A 22,804-nucleotide genomic window follows, 5' to 3' on the forward strand; every position below is an offset into this window, starting at 1 on the left:
ATATATATATATATATATATATATATATATATATATATATATATATATATATATATATATATATATATAAAGGAGTTTCAACAAATACACGAAAGAGGAAACCACTGCTTCCTGTTCAATGTCAGACAATGTTATTTCAATAACCACAAATGGAATCAGGTTTCTGTTAAAGGGCCCCTATAGCTTCATATGTAATAATGTTTGGAATCATGTAATGTAAATATTATATAGTATGAATTAAGAAACACTGAAAATGGTCATTATTTTATGTTGTCTGTGACGGTACAGTAACTACAATTGCGGCACAAATAAGAAAACTTTATTATAATATCAGAGGAGACAGTTCACATGCCTACATGTTGGAGTTCTGATTTCATTAGAAAAAGACATGATATGGGTACTCAAGTACAGTATTCAACATTCTTCTTCCAGCTAAAGGAACTTAACAACATTTTTAGTTTTTAATTAGGATACTGGTGGTTCCTATCCCTGTAGTAATAATGTGTCTGACTTATTGGCACCATTAGCAACAACTTCAAAGAAGTGTCTTCTTGTGAACTAATGAGTAACTGTTCAGTAAGTGTCCATAGACAAGTATTCACAAATACGTCACTATTTAATAATCCATTCATAGACTTCATTACTGACGTTACTTGGCATTGAAGTTCTCATAGACGATAGACTTGGGTCCCCCTTGAATGGCAGAACTCTTCACAACAGCGTATGTAACAGAGCCTTCACCCTAAATAAATCACAAAGAAATAGCATAGGCATCAACAGCATAAAATCACCAATCAATTAATCATCCATACTCCACACAGTCAGGCAGGGAGAGTCAGGGCAGGAAGAGGCTTGTCCTGTTTGATGATTTAATCTATGGTTACTTACTCTGTACCTACTGCACATCTTGCCCTCAGTCTAAGCAAATTCTATCTGTACTTAAGTGACGCCCTCCAAACTAAATAAGATGATTATTGGCTCACGTGTCACCCCCATGTTTACCTGGTCTTCAATATTTTGCTGAGAACTGGACAGATATTTATCAGGCTTGATAATATCAGATCAGCCCTATTTTCCTCAGCACATGGCTGGGCCAAATCTGTTCATTTTGTAACCTTGCCAAATGCATATAACTCAAGGGTCATGGTCACCTTTACTGGTGGTGTAGGTACCACAAAGAACTATCATAGACATCAACAGCACAAAATGACCAAACAATTAATCGTCAATAATACAAGGAAGGAAGAGTTGGAGGACGCTTGTCTTATTTGATTTAACTTGCAGACCTGATACTGATGAAAAGTAAAGGCAACACTGTAGGATTTACTTTTTTGGGTTAAAAAAATAGTAGCTATCCCCTAAGTCCTTTCAATAAACAAGGAAGACAAAGCTAGTAGCCAATCAATCTCACTCTTCCTTTATTAGTTCCTTGACTTAAAGACCCGCCTATGCTTCCATATTCATTTTCAAGATTTAAAGACTCACTTGTTCACTGGTGGGAACAGATGGACCTGAAAAATACAAATGGCATGGTTTAGTTTCTCTACACATACAGTATATTACAGTTTCAGCTTGTTCCTATAAGCAATTTGTAATGTTATAAGTTTTAGAGAATGTTGTGCTTCTGTAGGGGGTAAATAAGCAAATTTGTCTTCTTCCTTTCTCTCACAAAGACTAACCCTGTCCTATTTTATGGCTCAGATTAAAGGTATCCAAATGCACAGACTTTCAGCATGAACTGAAGTCAAACAGCAAGAAAGCCCAAACCTGCGACATGGACCACGTTCTTTTCGGCTGCGTATTTTATCGAGAAGAAAAACGCAGAATCTATGACCTATGGGTAAGCAGAGCAAACAAATTCCTAAAGTTCCTTTACTGATGCACTGTATGTATAGGGGCAATGGTGCTTCCTAAACACGCTGTAATGTATTAGACTGGTACTGACCTTTTGGAGTGGGTTTGATATCTATGTAGGTGTAACACACATCCTTTTCATTTGCAGGGTCTTCCATTGGTGCTAAAATATAATACAGACTGTTACATAATTTGACTAAACCAAGTTTTCAAGAAAACACTTGCAAGTTTTATTCTGCAAATGTGCTACGTTTCGGGGTCAGACCCCTTTGTCAAGCATGCAAGGGTATAGCCCTACATTTGCTTGCCTTGAGTGCCAGTGTTTTCTTGGATCATTTGTTGTGGAGGGTGCCGCTCCCTCCAACACTGTACACCAGGCGCTGAATATCCGAAGGCCTGGGTGTGCGAGCGGGCTACATTACTAAACCAAGTTTATCATAACTGTTGTGTGCCCGAAGTTGCCCCCTATCTAACAATTCAACTGCCAACAGGAGACACTTTTCAGCCTCTGCTTGAACCTGGGGATCTTGATATATATGAGCAATACCCACTGGTTGGGCCACATTTCTCTATTTCTGTGTTTCTATACTGTCACGGAGATGTTTGTCTGTATCTAACCAGCCATTAAACTGAAAATAGTCACTTTATTTTGGACTCAAAAAAGTCAGCAACGTTTTTAGCTCAACTAGTATTCTGTGTAAAGGAATAACAGGTTTCTTTTCCTTGCTATCTACTCGGCCCCAGCCCCCTCCCCTCATCCACTTGCATCCCCTCGCCAGCTCACATATATATATATATATATATATATATATATATATATATATATATATATATATATATATATATATATATACACCCACTTCCTGGCTGCTCTTCTACCTAAGCCTACATTTCCCCCCAGTTGCGGGGGTTTGCCTCCTCTGCTTCCTCTATTATTACCCCACTCATTAGACATACTGTATTCACTGACCATCAATGTACTGGTTCTGCTCCCAACTGGAATCTCTGTCCATTTCCTGGTGTCTTGCTGTTTCTTGTTGTCTTGAAAAAATTGATATATTTGAAATTTAATTTGTTTTATCACAACCAGTGCTAAACCCAAAGGAATAGTTTACTCCCTACTGTATGGATGTTGACGAATATATCATAAAGTATCTTTTAAAGCAACAAATCATGGGGTAGAGATGACATGAAAAACTAGTCCAAGCAAAGCTTTGATTTTCGGATGGTTGCCAAGCAACCTTTTTTTAAGGTTTGTCTGTTGCCATAAGAGTCATCACTGTCAAGGCTGTTATAGGGAGTCCAATAAATTGAGCAGCCTAAAAGAATATTTTGACCTTCTTGCTCCAGTTTATTTCAAAGCAATATCTTGTCCCCAAGATATTGGGGTATCATAAAGGACTTAGTCCACTTGCCAGTGGCTAGGGACCTAAGGATTCCAGTTGTGGCCTTGGATATTTCTAATATGGTTTCCAGAAATAATTTGAAGAAACTTGAGTCCTGTTCTTTGGTTGGGTCAGAACATTCAGCTCTATGGGTCTTAGTATAAAAGTGAATTAAATCCTACTTAACTAACCAAGTATTTAGTATATACTGTGCATACATGGCACCAAAATCTACAATACTCAACCCCTAAACCCCATCTCCCCAGCCACCCCCTCTAATTGCTCTTTAGTAGATAAGTAGAGTAGGCAAAAAACAATGATAATGAATGAAAATATGCATTTACTCACCTAGCTGGAGTATTACTACATGAACCACCTGAAAGAGCAATAAAATGTAATTGTACCTTTCTAGGAGCTCACAACAGTATTCAGGCAACAAATGAGTTCCAGAATGATCACAACATCGAAAAGCATAGATTCACATTGTCTTAAATCTCCTTATTACCATACAAATATAAAAATTAAAGGGAAACAGTGCCACATTCCAATTCAGGGTTAACCCCAAATGTTTTCTAGCCTAAATGCCCAGGAAAACATGTGTTGGTGAGGTTATTCCTCTTAAAAACATTATTTGTGTGCATAATTGTGTATATATGAATTAGAGTAAGGTCACCATGGTTGTACTAATGAGAAAAACGTATCTATTCCTCCCTATGAAACAGAACCCCAAAGTAGAAAAATTGATGAAGATGAAAATGTTAGAACCTTCAGGATTGTTGACACTATTACATTCAAGCTAGGTACAGTAGTGCAACTCAAGGAATTTAGTACTGGATAGTTCAGGAATTTACCAATCAGTTAAATTCTGATGAAATAAGACAATAGAATATACTTCAGAAAAGTAGTCCATATAATTAGCGAGAGATTATTATTACTTATATTTTTCCTTTACAAGTGGTAATAAGAGGCATGAAAGTGGTGATAACGTCGTATAAAATTAGAACTACCAGGAATACCCAGTTAGAGTCGTGCAGTGGGTCGGGTACCCCCGGAATACCTGCAATGGACTAGGCCAGAATATACCTCATGTGCCTACAGTGGGTACCCAATCCACTGCAGTGGGGTGGGCTACAGATGACCATTCCAAGGATAACAAGTGAAAATCGAAGTTTCCTAATAAAAAAAGCCATTGGAGTGGCATCATTTCCAGATGGGTTTGGCATGGGTCAGTATGTAGACATGGTCAGCTGGTAATCCATGAGGTTGAAAAGTTGGTTAATCGGGTCTATGTCAGGCTGAGGGTTGGGTTGGGCATGGGTCTAAAAAACAGACCTGCACAGTCTCTACACCCAGTTACTTTTTATCTGAATTACTGCTAACATCACTGAGGCATTTCTCTCTGTGGTACCTTTAGCTTTTATACTTTTACTTATGGGATGATATCATGGTTTTACCACTTTTAATATATTTAATGTGCTTATATTGTTTTGCTGGTCATTATAGTCATCCATTTATATCCAATTGGCTAGTACATATAGATACTGTACGTTTGTTCTTTCTAGACATTGGGTCAGTTGACCCACTACAGTCTACTAAATATCTTCCAGCACCATTGAACCATTTGCTGTTACGTTTTTGCCATGGATTTGGCATAACATGCAAGAGTCATGCGATTTTTACTTCATCTTTAGTAGGGGGAAGGACCATTCAATGTATAAACCATTCATGGTTTTAAAGTGTTATGGGTTCCATACCTTACATGAAAGCTAAATGTAACACTGAGCTAGACACAAGCTAGACATGACCTAGACAAGTGGATCAAAGCACTTGAGAAGCACTGACTATCCAAACATTTTTTGTTAAGGAGATATCTCCTGCTGATCTACAATCTAATTGGAATGGCTGAAATATATCTCCAGCAATCACAGTCAAATAAGCATTCATGGGATATATCCAGAAACCTAAAGGAATCGCTAGAGCTCCATCTATACTTGTGCAGGGATATTACACATTGTTTCTGGAATATTATCTAGATGTTTAGCTCAAATGATCTAACATGTCCCACTAAATCACTTCATTTACATAACATAGATCATTGTCCCTTCTTTTTTACATCTTGGATAATGATTGACTATTACCTGGGCTTGGTGGGCAAAAGTGGCAGAAGAAGAAAGATAAGGAAGTTGCATTACTGAACTTGTAGAGAAGAAGAGCCATGACAACGACGAGTATCGGCAATGCCAAAGTGATTCCTATGCCCATCACTGCATAGCTCCTCTCTATGAAAAAAAAGTACACAACGTTAGTAATTAGGTCAGGTAGCCTGTAACATGTTTTAGATGTAATGCAACGGAATAGTAGATGAGAGTAAATTATATGTAAAAAGTCATGTAACTCAGTTGGCCCCACCTGTAATAGTTATGGTGACGATGTGGCTTTTTGCGATGAATGTCTTGTTGTGAGGCAGCTGGTTACTGGCCTGACACTGGTATATCCCTGCATGATGCTGCTGCACAGGATCTACACAGAGTATCTTCTCGGATTCATACTCAACCTGATACAATCCCGAGACATGAAAATTTTCTACTTTCTCATTATTGTAAAACCAGAGGAATGATGGATTGGTGCCCTTTGCCACAGAACAGGTCAAACACAGGCTGTGTTCCATCATGACCTCAAGAACATCTATTCCAGGACTAATGGTGGCATTTTCCACCGGTTCTGTTAAAAAAACAATACTGTTATTTTGACAAGCAATCAGTATGTAGAGTATAGAATTACGTTTTTCCTGTATTTTGTTTTAATGCACACAGATGTGTTTATTGACCCCATTTGTTCAACATATGTGGGGGATAAGACATGACTTCCCCCGTTTTGCCTGTGGCATCACCAAACTCGGTTACAGGCAGCGGAGTTACTTGTTTGGAATCCCCAGAGTAGTCTGGGAAAAAGAGGAGGATACAGTAAGAGCCTGGATTTGGAGTCAAATTCAAGGGTTGCCAAGGAGCAGCTACTGAGTCCCAAAAGGTAGTGCTCTAAATGCTCTTGGGAAGGAACATGCCATTTGAACTGAACTGTGTCTTGTGTTATCCCTTCCGGAGTTGATTGGGACTGTGATTATAAAAGTCCTGTGTTAGTTAGACAGTCAGTGGGATATCTACTAGTGAATTAGACAGGTCCCCACATGTCCCCAGTGCAGGAGTGTTTTGTGTACTGTGTGTTTCATTCTTTTACAGTTTCTATATAAACTGTAAAACTCTAAGTTGGTTACAATTGTGTGGTCTATTTTCCTAGTGGAACTCCTCTGAGGTGTAATTCCTCACTGTCCACTAGATGGAGGCACTGCACTGTAAAACACAGTTCCCAGTATCTTTCATGCAAAGAGGCTTAGGTCACCTGATCGCCATAGCAATTGCACCAAAATAGAGAGTGTACCAACAAAGGGTTACACATACTTGCCCCAAAGCACGCTTCTTGTACTTCCATTTAGTTGTGCCAAGCAGGCATTACAGTAAGATATAGTCCTGCTTTTAATTACAGTATCTCTCAATTTATACAGTTGTCATGAATTACTGTATGCAGGTGGTTGGAGGCCCTTACCCATCACAAACAAAGTGACTCCTTCACTCTTAGGACTGAAGACATTATTCTGCACTACACAGATAAAGGGACCAGCCATGGTGAGAGAAGTGATGGTCACATTGAATTGTGCTGCTGCTTTCTGGTCTCCTTTGATGCTTCCTAAGAAATCCTCCATGTGATAAAACTGATATTCCTTGGGGAAGAAGCGACTCTTGGACTCACAGAGAAGAACCACTATATCACCCACAGCAACTTCTTTAAGACTTACTGTCAGCAGGGGTAGTCTGACTGTAACGAAGGAAGAGAAGACTGAGATGTGATATCTAATATTATGATATTTTATATATATATATATAGGGATGTAGCGAACTGCCGTTTATGTGTTCGCGAACGCCGTTCGCGAACACCGGCAAAAAATGCGAACAGTTCGCGAACTGTTCGCGAACTTCGAACATCCGAAAATCGTTCGATTCGAACGATCGAAGGATTTTAATCGTTCGATCGAACGATTTAAGCTATTCGATCGAATGATTTCATTCAATCCAATGGCTTTGATCGTTCGATTCGAACGAAAATCCTTCGATTTTAGCGATCGAATGGTCGAATGGTCGAACGATTTTTGACGCGAACGCCTATTGGCGAACGTCGCGCGACGTTTGCGAACATTCGGCGGACGCGAACAGTCGAAGTTCGCGCGAACTAGTTCGCCGGCGAACAGTTCGCTACATCCCTATATATATATATATATATATATATATATATATATATACTGTATATATATATTACAGCTGTAAATAAAAATATAACTGCTTGAAAAGTAAGATAAAATAAAATGTAACAGCAATGCAATACTTTATTTAATAAGGTTACAATTTGCAGGGCTAGGAGAGTAGCTAAAGCACTTTAGGAGTTAATTTACTAATTAAAATCAGCACAGTAATCAGCAAAGTTAGTTAGGTATAAAATATATCAGAGACGATAACAAAAAGTCAATTTTCTTACCACTGACAGATATCTTGATTTTTGTGCTTCTGATGGAATCCTGAGTATATTCTCTAGTAACAATGCATTGATATTCCTCACTGTAATCTTCAGGTACAGCTTCCACCACAAAATGTTGCTCTTTAGAACGTGCCGTCTTCCCTTCACAGTGCAATTCATTGTGTTTACACCATGAAAATGTCAATGAATCAGCCACTTTGTCCACAGAACAAAATACCTCCAACTTCTCTCCTGCATAAATCTGCCCTTGGGGTGGTTCAAGTCTCACTGTGACCTTGGAAGCTTGTTGAGCTAGATAAAAAGCATAAACATATAGAAGTGATATAGACGTTCTATAATAATGAGACTATTTGTAGAATCATTTGTTGATTTAGTATGATCGCTTGTCTGGATATCTATTAACAATACAATGAAGAGTATAAGCCACATTGCAGAATCAGTTCCAACATCATTTGACAGGTTGACTTTGGTTTATAATTCTTTCTACAGGAGCTGGTAATAGTCATAAAGAAATTGCAGTTTACTGTAACGCTCTGAAACTCTCTGAGACATGGCACGTCTTAATATATTACATGTTCCTTGGTTCTTCTAGAAAATGGTTGTTTGTTGTATGGGACCTGTTATCCAGAATGCTCGGGACCCGGGGGTTTCCAGATAATGGATCTTTCTGTAATTTGGTTCTTTATACCTTAAGTCTACTAGTAAATCAAATAAATATTAAATTAAACCCAATAGGCTGGTTTTGCTTCCAATAAGGATTAATTATATCTTAGTTGGGATCAAGTACAAGTGACTGTTTTATTATTACAGAGAAAAAGGAAATCATTTTTACAAATTTAGATTATTTGGATAAAATGGAGTCTATGGGGGATGGGCTTTTGTAATTTGGAGCTTTCTGGAAAAACAGGTTTCCTGATAACAGATCCCATACCTGTACTCAACTACCAACAGAGATATGCAATAGTATGCTTACACATGCCAAAAGAACTGTAAACAAAATGAGACTCCTATAATTAATATGGTCACATGACAAAGGGTTATATGACTATATGAGCCTCATGATTGGCCATTTATTATGAAGCTAGGTTCCAAAAATGTGTTCTACCTAAAAATCAGGGCTGCAGAGGTGTTTTGCATATTATATATATGGGCAGGAGGTTGTATTGTAGTATTAATCTGCACAAAGGTGGAAATGTGATACATTTTCTTTAGTCCAAGACACACACATGTCTTATAGATGATTCATAAAGCGTTTTACAATGCTGTAAAGAAAATGCAAAGACTAAGTACAAGAAGGGTCACACAACTTCAGAAATATCCAGCAAAGTACAATCTTAGGGGTTTCATTTTTCACGTATGCTGTTAATAAATAGAAGTTGTTTAAATTCTTGATTTATGGAATTTCTCTTTAAAGGGATACTGTCATGGGAAAAACTGTTTTCTTTTTCAAAATGCATCAGAAATCCATTTCTCAAAAGAACAAACAGTTTTTTTTTTATTTAATTTTGAAATCTGACATGGGGCTAGACATATTGTCAGTTTCCCAGCTGCCCCCAGTCATGTGCCTTGTGCTTTCATAAACTTCAGTCACTCTTTACTGCTATACTGCAAGTTGGAGGGATATCACCCCCCCAGCAGCCTAACAACAGAACAATTGGAAGGTAACCAGATAGCAACTCCCTATCACAAGATAACAGCTGCCTGGTAGAGCTAAGAACAGCGCTCAATAGTAAAAACCAGGTACCACTGAGACACATTCAGTTACACTGAGTAAGAGAAACATCAGGCTGCCAAAAATCAGTTCAAACCTAAAGTGCTGGCTCTTTCTGAAATCACATGACCAGGCAAAATGACCTGAGATGCACCTACACACCAATATTACAACTAAATACACTTGTTGGTTCAGGAATGAAATTTTATATTGTAGACTGAATTATTTGCAGTGTAAACCGTGTCATTTAGAAATAAAAACGACATCATAAAAATCATGTCAGAATCCCTTTAAGGATCACTTATCTCGAAAGCCTAATTAGTCATGGAAAAAAAGGTGCAATAAGAGTTTATTGTTTAATTCAAAGTTCCAAAATGGAGAGACGTGTCCACAATTAATAATACATTGTATTTATGCCCAGACAAATAAATATCTTATAGCTGATTCATAAAGAGTTCACAATACTGTAAAGGAAATACAAAGACTAAATACATAAAAAAAAACAAATATTCAGCAAATTACATTCTTTTTCCATGGATGTTGTTAATAAAGAGAAGATGAATTAAAAAAAGTAAATTGTCCATTCTTGTGTTCAAGAACTTGCGCTCATAGACACTCACATGGGAAAGGGTGCAATGTTCAAAAGCATATTTGTCACAGTCTTTTTGCACCCTTCCAAAATATTTATATATGAGCCCTATAGAGATTCTAAAATGTTTTGGGCAGAAATTTTACTGTATCAGAAATACTATAATAATATAATGCAGTTCTCTTCAGTCGAGCTTGTTCTACATTTTAAGTGATTATAATCAAATAATAATATTCTTCAGAGATTTTTTAAAAATTATCTGTATTATAAATCCTCCATAGGTTCATGGGGGTTCCTCCAAAAATGGCATTGTTTAAAATAAATAGAGTTCACTCTATAATAATTTGTCTCCAATTAAGGGGCCAGTTATTGATCAGTGTTGAGTGATTTGAATTTTTTAAGTTTTTGTTTTATGCTAATTGCACAGTACATTTCCAAAATGTGGAAGACCTAACTCCATCAGTAGCTTAATTCATTCTGTGTTAACCTACAGTATATTGTTAAAGTGCTATTCTGTGTTAACTTACGGTATATTGTTAAAGTGCTATTAGGGTTAGTGTTAGTGCTTTGCAGTTTTAACACTCATTATGAGCTTTGCTTTTTGGATCAGGTGCAAAGTTTTGCTCACCTGCCACCTGGATATTGATCTCATTGCTCCTCTTCTGCACAGTATTGCTTTTTGTTCTAACCTCACAGCTATATTTCCCAGAATTCCCCAGCTCAACAGAGGAGACGCCGTATTGTTTGGATAAACTGAATCCCATCACATTGTGGCCATTTCTGTAGAAAGCAAACTGCAGCTCTGTAGTCTCTCTGTGTGGGCTGAGCTTTGTGTCACATGTTATGCTCATGTGATCTCCTTCTGTCAGGGGATTTTTATTCACTTTCATCACTGGTCTGGAGAACAGCTCTAGAACCAGAACAGTGTTGTCAAATAGCAATGTTTATTGATGTTACAGTGTTTAGAAAAGCATGATATATCCCTTATTTCTAATTAATTTCTTCATACTACCACTGGGTGGAGGAAGCAATTAAACTGAAAAGCAGATTTCACTGAAACTAGCCCTCTTAGCATTCTCTACATACAGTAAATTCCCCTAATAAAAGAAAATAGCTTCCATAGACTTCTTCACAGGATGACCCGGGAAAGAAAAAGGCAGTTAAAGGAGAAGGAAAGGCTTGGTGCACTTGGGGGTGCCAAATGTTAGGCTTGTATTGACTTACCTGAAACCCCAGGGCTAGTGCTCCTATCAGCAGAAAACTGCACCGGCCCAGGGTTATACCAGTGAGCACCACGGAGCGACCCTCTTCCGACTTCCTCTTTCTTCAAATTTCTCGGGGAAAACGCATGCGCAGTTGTATAAAATAGCAGACTTTTTCCGGCTTCTACTGCTCATGCACAGCCACGCAAAGAAAGAAGAAGCCTGAAGAAGATCGATCGGTGGTGCTCACTGGTATAACCCCGGGCCGGTGCAGTTTTCTGCTGATAGGAGCACCAGCCCTGGGATTTCAGGTAAGTCAATACAAGCACTTGGGGGTACCTAACATTTGGCACCCCCAAGTGCACCAAACCTTTCCTTCTCCTTTAAGAGAGACCTCGTTGTTGTGTTTATAACATTGGTACTTGGAACTGGTACGCTCCAAGCCTTTGCTCTAAGAAGTAAGCCTGGCACACTTTGATGTGAAAAACCAAGGCAGACTTTTATTTAGCAGCTTCTCACAGGTTCATAGGGGCAGACTGGAGGCAACTGACCAGCAATTCAATTACCCTAAAAGTCTTCTAAGAGGATCCTCTCTAATCCTCACATGGACACACAGCATTCTTCTTATGAAGCTTACCCCTGTTATGTGGAATTATGACACTGTACTAGTAGAGCCATTGAGGGGGCCTCTACTCCAAGTAAAGATGTACATGTACTTCTTTGTGGTGTACAGCATACAGTGCCTAACTTTCTCACTACAGCCCATAGGTTCTCTACTAACCTCCAACTGAGTGCTCCAATTCCCTAATCGACTAGAGTTCTACCCTCAAATACTCAATGCTCGTTGGGACTCAAGCTGTTCTTGTTTGCTACCATATCTACCTCTCACTTCTACAGTGATCTGGTAACAATCTTCTCTCTCTATCTCTATATAATCCTAGCAAGGGCCTGGTACCCACCTGATCTCACTTGTCTGTTGATGATGTTAGGCCAAAGTAGTGTGTGGCCCTTGCACTTCCTTATATACAGTAGGCTCCTGAAGGTAATCCCACCTCTAAGCCAACTGGACTGTCTGTTTGAACTCAATATAGCCTGAACTATTTACATTTTGAAATGAAATTATTTCACCTCCTTACATATTTACAGTTAGGCACACCCATGCCACTCCCATCCAAACAAAAACATGCATCTTAAAAGGGTTTTAAGTATGCTTAAATTTTGAATTAAATGAGGAATTATATTAACAACAGTTACATTTCCTTTTAAATCAACTAGCCTATAAGTGTGAAGCTTTGCTTACCTGTCACCTGGATATTGATCTCGTTGCTCCTCTTCTCCACAGTCTGTTTTTTTGTTCTAACCTCACAGGTATATTTCCCAGAATCCCCCAGCTGAACAGAGGAGACATCGTATTCATTGGAAAAACTGAATCCCTGCACATTGTGCCCATTTCTGTAGAAAACAAACTGCAGCTCTGTAGTCGCTCTGCGTGGGCTGAGCTTTGTGTCACATGTTATGGTCATGTGATCTCCTTCTGTTGGGTGATTTAGATTCACTTCCATCACTGGTTTGGAGAACAGCTCTAGAACCAGAACAATGTTTAAAATAATGCAAGTTTAGAATAATAAGTGCAATTTTGGACACAAGTTACTGTTTTTCAACTATATCACAGCATATTTTTCTATAAATCCAGTGTAATTGCGGCCATTGAGTTGTGATGCAATTGCACCCAATGCATCAGAACATATCCAATTGCATTCAGGTTTTATTGCAAATTGGTTATACATTGCATTATAGTTGCATAAGTCTTGATGGATGGGTGCATAAACAACTAAGTGCAGAAGTGCATATAAATTAAAATACCTTAATACATTACATCAATATGCAATCTGTAGTCTGTCCATTTTTGAGCACCCACAGTTGAGGGTGCATTGGTAAATGGACCCCTTAGTTTTCATGAAACTGACAGTTTACACATAAAATATCGATATTCAACAGCAGTGATGTTGTATTGGCTAGGTGCTTGGATTCAGACAAATACAAATCCTGCAGAAAAAGACTCAGAATCAGTTGAATCCCAAACCAAAACCAGGATTTGGCACATCTCTATATGTAATTAATAAATAATTCAAGCAACTGTAGGGGACAAGAGGAATCCTTCCTCTGTTTTTCTGCCTGTGAAATCATCCAGCCCAGTTACATGCTGGAGAGCAATCCGATTGGCTGGGCACCCCACTGCATCCTTGAGAGAGAGGGTGTGCCTGATTTTGGAGCCAAATGTGCGGGGGTCTACCAGAGAGCTGAACAGAGCCAGCACGAGTAGCTGTAAGACTGTCAAGTATGGAGAAGCTGTTAAATCTGTTGAATCTGTGGAGGTACAGATTGAGCCCAGACTGTTCCCTGCCAAGCTGCTAGAGACTCAGAAGGAGAAAGGTGCCACTGGTGAGATTGATCCTGCTGCAGAGATGCCTATAATCTCCAGTGTGATTACTTCTGAGAGCACCCCGGTGAGTGAGACACCCAATACTAGCAAGGATACAAGCGTGGGGCCCCAAAGTGAAGACAAGTCTTGTATATTTACCTGCTACATGGGAGCTGCTGCTAAATTCCAAAGGGAGAGGTTTTTTTTTTTAAATGGTAGCACTACCTGGGAAATTAGAGCTCTGGGGAAGTGACATTTCAGCTGAACTGTGTGGTTATTAACCCCTTCTGGAGGATTTGATATTAAAAAAGGACTGTGCTGGAGCAACAGTTAAGTACCTTATAGTGATTTAGGTAGTGTCCCACGTGTCCCCAGTGTAGGAGTGCATGGTGTATTAGTTTGCCCAAGTTTTACTGCAGTTTATATAAAGTTTATATTTGTTTCATTTGCAAACTGTGTCTGTTTTATTATTCCTAATGGAATCCCCCTGCGGTGTTTTCCTCAGTGTTCACTAGGTGGAGGCACTGCACTGTAATTCCCAGTTCCCAGTACTTTTTATATGCAAAGGGGACTCGGGGCCCCTGGATTGCCAAGGGTAAGTTGTTATTAGAAGAGGCAGTAACCAAATTAGGGTTATACAACTTTAAAAATACATAATACAAAGTTCAAAATGTGTCTGTCCACTGTGTCATTACTGATGTAATGCTCTGCATTTCTAATTATTACTATCAAAAACAATGTCTACTAGAAAATCGTGTAAACATTAAATAAATCCAATAGGCTGTTTTTGCTTCCAATAAGGATTAATTATATCTTAGTTGGGATCAAGTACAAGGTTCTGTTTTATTATTAAACAGAAAAAGGAAATCATTTTTTAAAAATTGGATTATTTTGGTAAAACTGAGACAATCTTTCCTTAGTTCGGAGCTTCCTGGATAAAGGGTTTCCGGATCACGGATGCTATACCTGTATATGATCAAGCATTCAGTTCAAATTCTGTGGCTTATGTGACCAATTATAACTCCAGTGGCTTAACTATAGAGGAAGTAGAGGATGGACTTGGGAACATGAGGGTCCTAGGGTTCAGAGCTGTGGGAGGGAGCAGCTTTGGACCCCTCAAATATTTTTGTGCATTGGGCTCCACCAAAGTATTTTTTACTTTTTTTGTGTGTGTGGGGGGGAGGTCAGCAATCTCTTATTATGCCAATACATACCTGCACTGCATCTTCTCTTGGAAGGGACATTAGTCCTGCAGTAATGCTGACCATAAATATATATATAGCATTGTGCCATGGTGATGGATCCAAATATTTACATTCAAAAGGAAAAAATATACAAAATACTGATGTTTTGGTTCTATGTCCCAGTACAATTACACTGCCCTTTCCCAGCCCGCTCTCCTCTATGCTGGAGGGGATATGGCAATTTGGACACCCTTCATGTATTTTCAGGTTTTGCCCAGTTATCAAAATTTGCAAAGCAGGCTGTTATTATTAAACTTTTTCATAACGATTCCTTCTTACCAGATCAACCTCTAAACAGAATTTGAGGCACAAACTCTGGTTAACCCTATCCTCACAGCTGACACACTTAGCAATGGCGTGAGCAGATTTCTAACTTACAATCAGGGTCAAGCAGAAACAATGGAGCAATAGGAAGAGATGACAAAAACAAAAGAAACAAAACAACAACGTGAAGAGTGAGAACTACCCAAAAATGTCATCCAAGTTACCTCTTACAAAAATATATTCTTCACTAGCATAATTATAATATATGACACCGTCCTTCACTTGTCGGGTGCATCTGTACAAACCACTCGTTGCCATGTTTGCTCTTCCAACCAGAAAATCGGCATCAGAGGGAGAGGATCCTATAACCTTATTGTCCTTGTACAACACAGCGTCTCTGGCAGAATACCCAGGATACCCTGCACAGGACACATATAATTCATCCCCTTCAAATACAAACGCTGGTACTTTCAGTGCGAGCCAACCTGAAAGCAAAAGACACATTGCAAATGCTGGATTGTCATGTACATTGTGGACCTTACTTTTAGAAAACACTGAATTACATTTCATTTGGAGCGTTTGAAAGGTTTTCAATTCAATAACATGTAGGGGGTTATTTATCAAAATATGAATTCTTCAGATTTTTTAAATAGACCAAACTGGAATCCATGATTTGCCCTTATTTATTATTCAAAAAGTACAAATTAATCGGTTCAGGGTAAAACCAGAAAAAGTCGTCCAAAAAATCACTTTGCACTATTCTTTTGGGCTTCATCCCTAAATTGTATGATTTTTTCCTGTTTTTGAAATGATCAGATTTTCAGGCTAAACCCAATGCAGACTTCCAAAATAGGATAAGGACATCTCCCATTGACTTATATACAACTTCGGCAGGTCTGAGACTTTTTGCAGCCTCGGGGTATAATAAATCTCCAAAAATTTGAATTCTTTTTCCACTAAAAATTTTCAATATTTTATACTAAAAAATGTTTTGAGTTTTTAGCATTCAGACTTTAAATAACCCCCTAAATAAAACTGCCTTCTAATAAAGCATGAAAATAAAATCCTCAACCAAACATTTCTTTTCCATTTGCAACAATCACACTCGTGCTGTGAGTCACTGACAGATTTCTTATGTGATTTCTCAACACGATGCAGCAATATTGAAATGTATTGCTTTTTTTGGACAAAAAAATTCCAGTTTTCATTTTCTCATTCTTCCAAAGAGTAGCTCAATGAGGTGGTGGTATTGACTGTATATTAAAGGGATACTGTCATGGGAAATTTTTTTTTCAAAATGAATCAGTTAATAGTGCTGCTCCAACAGAATTCTGCACTGAAATCCATTTCTCAAAAAGAGCAAACAGATTTTTTTATATTCAATTTTGAAATCTGACATGGGGCTAGACATTTTGTCAATTTCCCAGCTGCCCCAAGTCAAGTGACTTGTGCTCTGATAAACTTCAATCACTCTTTACTGCTGTACTGCAAGTTAGAGTGATATCACCCCCTCCCTTTTTCCCCAAGAAGGAGAAAATCAGTTCAAACGTAATACCTAGGGGCCCATTTACTAACAATCTAATTTCGTTTTTTTACCAGGAATCTCTAAAAATTTTTGGTTTTCCTATTTTTTTTAAAACCGTTAAAAAAACCTCTAGTACAGAACTTTGCTGAATTAAAGTTGTTGAGGTCCTATAGAAGTCAATGGGAGCTGCCCTGATCCTATTGGACCATTTAAATCAAATCTGACTTTTAGAGGCCCATTTATCAAAGGTCAAATTTCGAATTTATGTGATTTTTTTAAAAAATTTGAATATACTCATAATGACACTGGGAGGTTATTTAAGAGAAAATTTGAATGTCTAATATTAGTGAAGTATAAGGCACACTTCCACTATATTCACAAAATAAAGTCTATATTCACCTCACTGTTTTTGCATGATATGTGGCTGCTGATTCATGTTCACATGAGTTTTACTGGTTAAAGGGATACTGTCATGGGAAAATTCTTTTTTTTAAAAATGAATCAGTTAATAGTGCTGCTCCAGCAGACTTCTGCACCGAAATCCATTTCTCAAAAGAGCAAACAGGTTTTTTATATTCAATTTTGAAATCTGACATGGGGTTAGACATTTTGTTAATTTCCCAGCTGCCCCTGGTCATGTGACTTGTGCCTGCACTTTAGGAGAGAAATGCTTTCTGGCAGGCTGCTGGTTTTCCTTCTCAATGTAACTGAAGGAGTCTCAGTGGGACATGGGTTTTTACTATTGAGTGTTGTTCTTAGATCTACCAGGCAGCTTTTATCTTGTCTTAGGGAGCTGTTATCTGGTTACATTCCCATTGTTCTTTTGTTTGGCTGCTGGGGGGGAAGGGAGGGGCGATATCACTCCAACTTGCAGTACAGCAGTAAAGAGAGACTGAAATTTATCAGAGCACAAGTCACATGACTTGGGGCAGCTGGGAAATTGACAAAATGTCTAGCCCCATGTCAGATTTCAAAATTGAATATAAAAAAATCTGTTTGCTCTTTTGAGAAATGGATTTCAGTGCAGAATTCTGCTGGAGCAGCACTATTAACTGATTCATTTTGAAAAAATGTTTTTTCCCATGACAGTATCCCTTTAAGGTTCTGTGTGATGTAACCTTTCCTGATTGGACAAGGCTTTGTGTGTTGTATCCTATTCTGATTGGTCATCACCCTTACAAAAAGTTTGTACAGGGGTGGGATGATTAGCCTATGAGTAAGTGCCTATTTGGCACAAAATGCGTTACACATGTCCTAATAAACCTTTTTTTTCTTTCATAAATATTCTTGCTGCTGCTGCAGTGAGTCCTTTTCACCTATTTTGAGATTTTCAAAGAAAAAGTGTTTCAAAAAGGTGGTGTATCCTTTTTAAAAAGCTCTTTCATTTGTTATGGCTGTAAGCTTAGCTTATAAAAGTGTCTTCCTTATCCTCAAAGAACAGACCTACGTCCATGAAAACAGTCCTATCTGCTTATGGCTGCACTATTCTCATGGGTGGGGGGTGGTATTAAGGTAGCTCCCCTTCCACCTCCTACCATTTGCCTAACTTATACAACATTCAGTTTATGAAATTTGCATTGGATGAAAAAAACTAGAAAGATGCAGAGCAAAGCCTCCGCTCAGGCAGACCCTGGACACACATGCTTTTTAAATGGGAAAAAAAGGGGAACAATTTTCCCTTTTAATAACTGCCCCCCATGTCTACTTATGATAGGTGGACCTGGAAAGAAAAGAGACTAAGGTAAGAAAAATGAGAGAGGAAAAAGAACGTAGTTGAGGAGAAAAAGAAACCTCCACATAATTGGGATGGTTCATATGGAAATATTACCCCTTCATTAAACTGTTTCTTTACCTTTTTACTTTTGTTAAATTATCAGTTTATCTGCTGTTATTTATTCATAGTGATGGGCGAATAAATTCGCCAGGCACAAATTTGAGGCGAATTCCCGTGTTTCGCCGCCGGTGAATAAATTCGTGAATCTCTCGTGAAAATTCTTCAGTGAAAATTCGCCTGCGGCAAATTCAATTTTTCACTATTTTTTCGTGAAAACGTTCAAATTGGTCAATTTTTTTGCAAAAAGGTTCGAATTGCTTGATTTTGCATGAAAACATCCAAATTTCACAAATTTTTTGTGAAAACGTCCAAATTTCAAAATTTTTTTGTGAAAACGTCCAAATTTCACAAATTTTTCGTCAAAATGGGCGAATATCATGAATTTTTAGTGAACTTTCCTTTTTCACGATTTTTCACGAATTTTGAGGGGAAATTCGCAATTTTTTTGGCGAAGCGAAACGGGAGAGATTCGCCCATGACTATTCATTGATGAGAAAACGGAATACATTGGGCCAGATTCAATTCAGTGAGAAAAAGTTATCTCCTGGTTTATCACAAGAAAAGTCTTGGACAAAATTTAATTCGATGAGTAAAAACTTTTCACCTTAGACTTCAATAGAGTTTTCACATGATAAACAGTGAAATACATTTTTCTGAATTGAATTGCATCTCAAATTGGATCTTGTCCATGTGTTTTCATGTGATAAACCTTTTTCTCACTGAATTGAATCTGGCCCAATGGATCCTATAAACAAGAAGACAACACTTACCGTGACTGACTTGGAGTCTGACAGCTTCACTCTTATTGCCTTTACTGATTTGGCACTGATACCTTCCTCCATATTTCACTATGGGGTTGTCAATTTTAAAACTCTTTTGATACATACGGATGAAATTGTTGTCTTTGTACCAATAATAGCTCTGGTCTCTTGGTTCAGGGGGATCCACATTGCAGGTGAGAGTTACAGATTCCTTGGTGAATACAGTGGCCCAATTTGGATCAAAGCTCACAAAGGGTATAGAGGAATCTCCTGAATAAGGAACAAAAAAGGTCTACAGTATGCCTCTGCACAATCTCAATTTACTTCTATAACACAGACCGTAGAGGCTGATTTACTAAAAGGCTAAGTGACTCTACAGGCCCACATTTGTGGAGAGGCCACAATGGCCCGGGCCTAGGGCAGCACGATTTTAGGTGGCGGCATGCTGCCCAGCCGCAATCCAAGGGAGCACTGGGGACTCCTGTACACATCATCCCCAGTGCTCCATTGCATGCGCACGCAGGGGCAGGGGCGGTGTGAGCGTGGGAGTCGGCACTAGGACCCAGTGGCTTCAGGGCACCACAGCCCGAAATCCAGGGCCTTGGCCGTCGCTAGAGAAAATTATCCCATCTGCTGGGACACCGGCAATTTAGTAACAGGCGTAAAGGACAATTCGCTAGTATTAGAGTACATCGCTAGCAAATTTTCCTGTCCTATCGAGAGGCAAATTTTCGTTCAGGCGAACGACCGTTACTCCACAAATTCACTAAAGTGCAAATTCTACAGAACAGAACCTCTTAGACCTGGCGAACTGATAAGATGAAGCAACATCCTCCCCAATCTTATGTCAGTGACATCATATCCTGTATGCCCGAAAGTCATAAAAGTTCTAAACAACGCTGGCGTTTTTTCATATTTTAAAGCGGCATTATCTTTAAAAGATGTAACTATTATTTTTTACACTTTGAGGGGCATGCCACATTTGTTTTAGGGTGAGCTCAGGTCTAGGACATTAGAGGATCTCTTTTGTCTTTATTTTGCTTCCTTGGACACGTGTAATAATAAGTGGCCACTTCAAGCATTTGCATCTCTGCCCTATTCAAATTGACCTTAGCGTAAGAGTTCTAACAAAGTTTCAATCATCATGAAATGCTCGCGTTGACGAAATTTACTTTAGCGAAACTTCACCAGGGGTCCACTGCGGAGACACAACTTTGCATTTTAGTGAACTGCCATAGTGGCGCGAAGTGTAGCGAAGCCTTCGCAGGTGAATATTTGCCCTTTAGTGAATTGCTTCTACATATAAACATTTTAGTGAAATCAATGGCAGTTTGAAAGACAAAAAATCTTTGGTCCAGGGCTGTTAATTACAGAACATACAAGGCATCATGGGAATTGGAGAATTGGCTGGAGGCAAACTGACTAGTGCTACATTGTCTGAATAGTCACATATTGGGAACCAGCAGTGCAGCAAATGATAAAAGACAAAAAAAAAAAACCTGCTTTAGAAATTACTGAGCTGAATAGAGATTACATTTAAAAATAGCTCTACAAATCATTGAACAACTGTCATTTATGCATATTGAATAGTGATTAAGAATGAAATGGGCAATATATATACAGTATATGCTAAAACATTTTTTTTGAGCTAACACCAATTTCAAAGAGAATCTGAAAAATGAGAACATTTTGGCATGAATACATCCATCTTATTGTGGGGCATTTATTATAAAAACCCACACGCTGCAATGGCTGTTCAGCACAGGCTGTTCCCGGAGTAAATAAGAAGCACAAGGAATCCACACAACTCGATTAGAAGACATTTCTGACAGCACTTACCTTGATTTTCTGTAATACCTGCTGTGAAATGAAACAAAGAAAAACATATCTGTACCACATAATTTATAAATCAATACTATAATAATTTTCCCACAAAAAAGGCTACAGATCAAAAAAAAACAGTGGGGTAACAGTCACCCTGCTAAAGTTCCAGGGTTACCCAGGGCACGAATAAGCACTCACCCCAAATCTCCCCCTAACTGACCTTCAGACTGGGCCCCCTTAGCTCATAACAAGGTTACAGATATATAGAAACATTGGGGTAACGGTCACCCTGCTATAGTTCCAGGGGTACCCAGGGTACAAATAATCACTCACCCCAAATCTCTCCCTAACTGACCTTCAGACTGGGCCCCCTTAGCTCATAACAAGGTTACAGATATATAGAAACATTGGGGTGTCACCCTGCTATAGTTCCAGGGGTACCCAGGGTACAAATAAACACTCACCCCAAACCTTATCCTAACTGACATTTTTTGTGCTAACACCAATTTCAAAGAGAATCTGAAAAATGAGAACATTTTGGCATGAATACATCCATCTTATTGTGGGGTATTTATTATAAAAACCCACACGCTGCAATGGCTGTTCAGCACAGGCTGTTACCTGAGTAAATAAGAAGCACAGGCTGTTACCTGAGTAAACTGACCTTCAGACTGGACCCCCTTAGCTCATAACAAGGTTACAGATATATAGAAACATTGGGGTAACAGTCACCCTGCTATAGTTCCAGGGGTACCCAGGGTACAAAAAACACTCACCCCAAATCTCCCCCTAACTGACCTTCAGACTGGGCCCCTTAGCTCAAAACAAGGTTATAGATATATAGAAACATTAGGGTAACAGTCACCCTGCTATAGTTCCAGGGGTACCCAGGGTACAAATAAACACTCACCCCAAATCTCCCTCTAACTGACCTTCAGACTGGGCCCCCTTAGCTCATAACAAGGTTACAGATATATAGAAACATTGGGGTGTCTCCCTGCTATAGTTCCAGGGGTACCCAGGGTACAAATAAACACTAAATCACCCCAAATCTCCCCCTAACTAGCCTTCAGGCTGGGCTTCCTTAGCTCATAACAAAAGATATATGGAAATATTGGGGTAAAAGTCACCCTGCTATAGTTTCAGGGGTACCCAGGGCAGTAAAATGCACTTGATCTATATTAGGGATTTCCAAGAAACAGAAGACAATTGAGATGATAAATATAAAAAGAAATAAAAGAGAACTCACAGAGCAGGATGAGTATGAGGAGAGGAGACATGGTGTCTGTATCAGTGTATATGAGAGTGGGGGGCGACTGTACATCAGGAGACACATGCAAAACTCATTTTCACTTCCCCTTTCCTTTAGCTCAGAACAAATTGCTGCACATCTGTGTTTCATGTTTTTCATTTTCAGTTTAATGTCAATCAGTATAATGTCACTTAATCTGGGCAAATAAAGAGCAAATGCTGTCAAGCCGTCCTTTGTGCTCCATTATTCTGAGTGACAGCAGTTCAGTAGTGGATATGGTTCCCAATATATTTACATTTCTATTAGTTATTCTATTGAAGAGAATAAAGCAGAGTAAGCATAATTCCAAGAAT

General features: G+C 38.7%; 1 protein-coding gene across 3 annotated transcripts; it reads right to left on the minus strand.

Annotated features, from left to right (window-relative positions):
* Positions 1–302: 302 nt before the first annotated feature.
* On the minus strand, positions 303–22,609 carry XB5897271.L (type I TM-receptor XFL1.5 L homeolog). 3 transcript variants are annotated; one of them, XM_041573691.1, is made up of 15 exons: positions 22,449–22,609; positions 21,215–21,232; positions 19,385–19,645; positions 15,480–15,740; positions 12,626–12,907; positions 10,752–11,033; positions 7,824–8,114; positions 6,840–7,109; positions 5,649–5,960; positions 5,378–5,518; positions 3,588–3,615; positions 2,825–2,895; positions 1,946–2,017; positions 1,486–1,511; positions 303–742 (listed from the first exon to the last, which is right to left on the minus strand). In XM_041573691.1, the coding sequence occupies exons 1-15, from the start codon at positions 22,477–22,479 to the stop codon at positions 650–652; spliced, it is 2,439 nt and encodes an 812-aa protein (XP_041429625.1). In that variant the 5' UTR covers positions 22,480–22,609; the 3' UTR covers positions 303–649. The 3 variants fall into 3 exon arrangements, with proteins under 3 accessions (XP_041429625.1, XP_041429624.1, XP_018086498.2); XM_041573690.1 differs by having other exon boundaries at positions 21,215–21,235; XM_018231009.2 differs by lacking the exon at positions 10,752–11,033 and having other exon boundaries at positions 21,215–21,235.
* Positions 22,610–22,804: the final 195 nt, after the last annotated feature.

This window comes from Xenopus laevis, chromosome 8L (genome assembly GCF_017654675.1).
Source record: "Xenopus laevis strain J_2021 chromosome 8L, Xenopus_laevis_v10.1, whole genome shotgun sequence".
NCBI lineage: Eukaryota > Metazoa > Chordata > Amphibia > Anura > Pipidae > Xenopus > Xenopus laevis.

Excerpts from the sequence above, each read along its gene's own strand:
- XB5897271.L (XM_041573690.1), bottom strand. The coding sequence starts at position 22,479 with ATGTCTCCTCTCCTCATACTCATCCTGCTCT. Across the intron at positions 15,741-19,384 it reads CAGACTCCAAGTCAGTCACG|GTTGGCTCGCACTGAAAGTA; the intron begins GTAAGTGTTGTC and ends TTTTGCTTTCAG. Across the intron at positions 3,616-5,377 it reads CTTTTGCCCACCAAGCCCAG|GTGGTTCATGTAGTAATACT; the intron begins GTAATAGTCAAT and ends TTGCTCTTTCAG.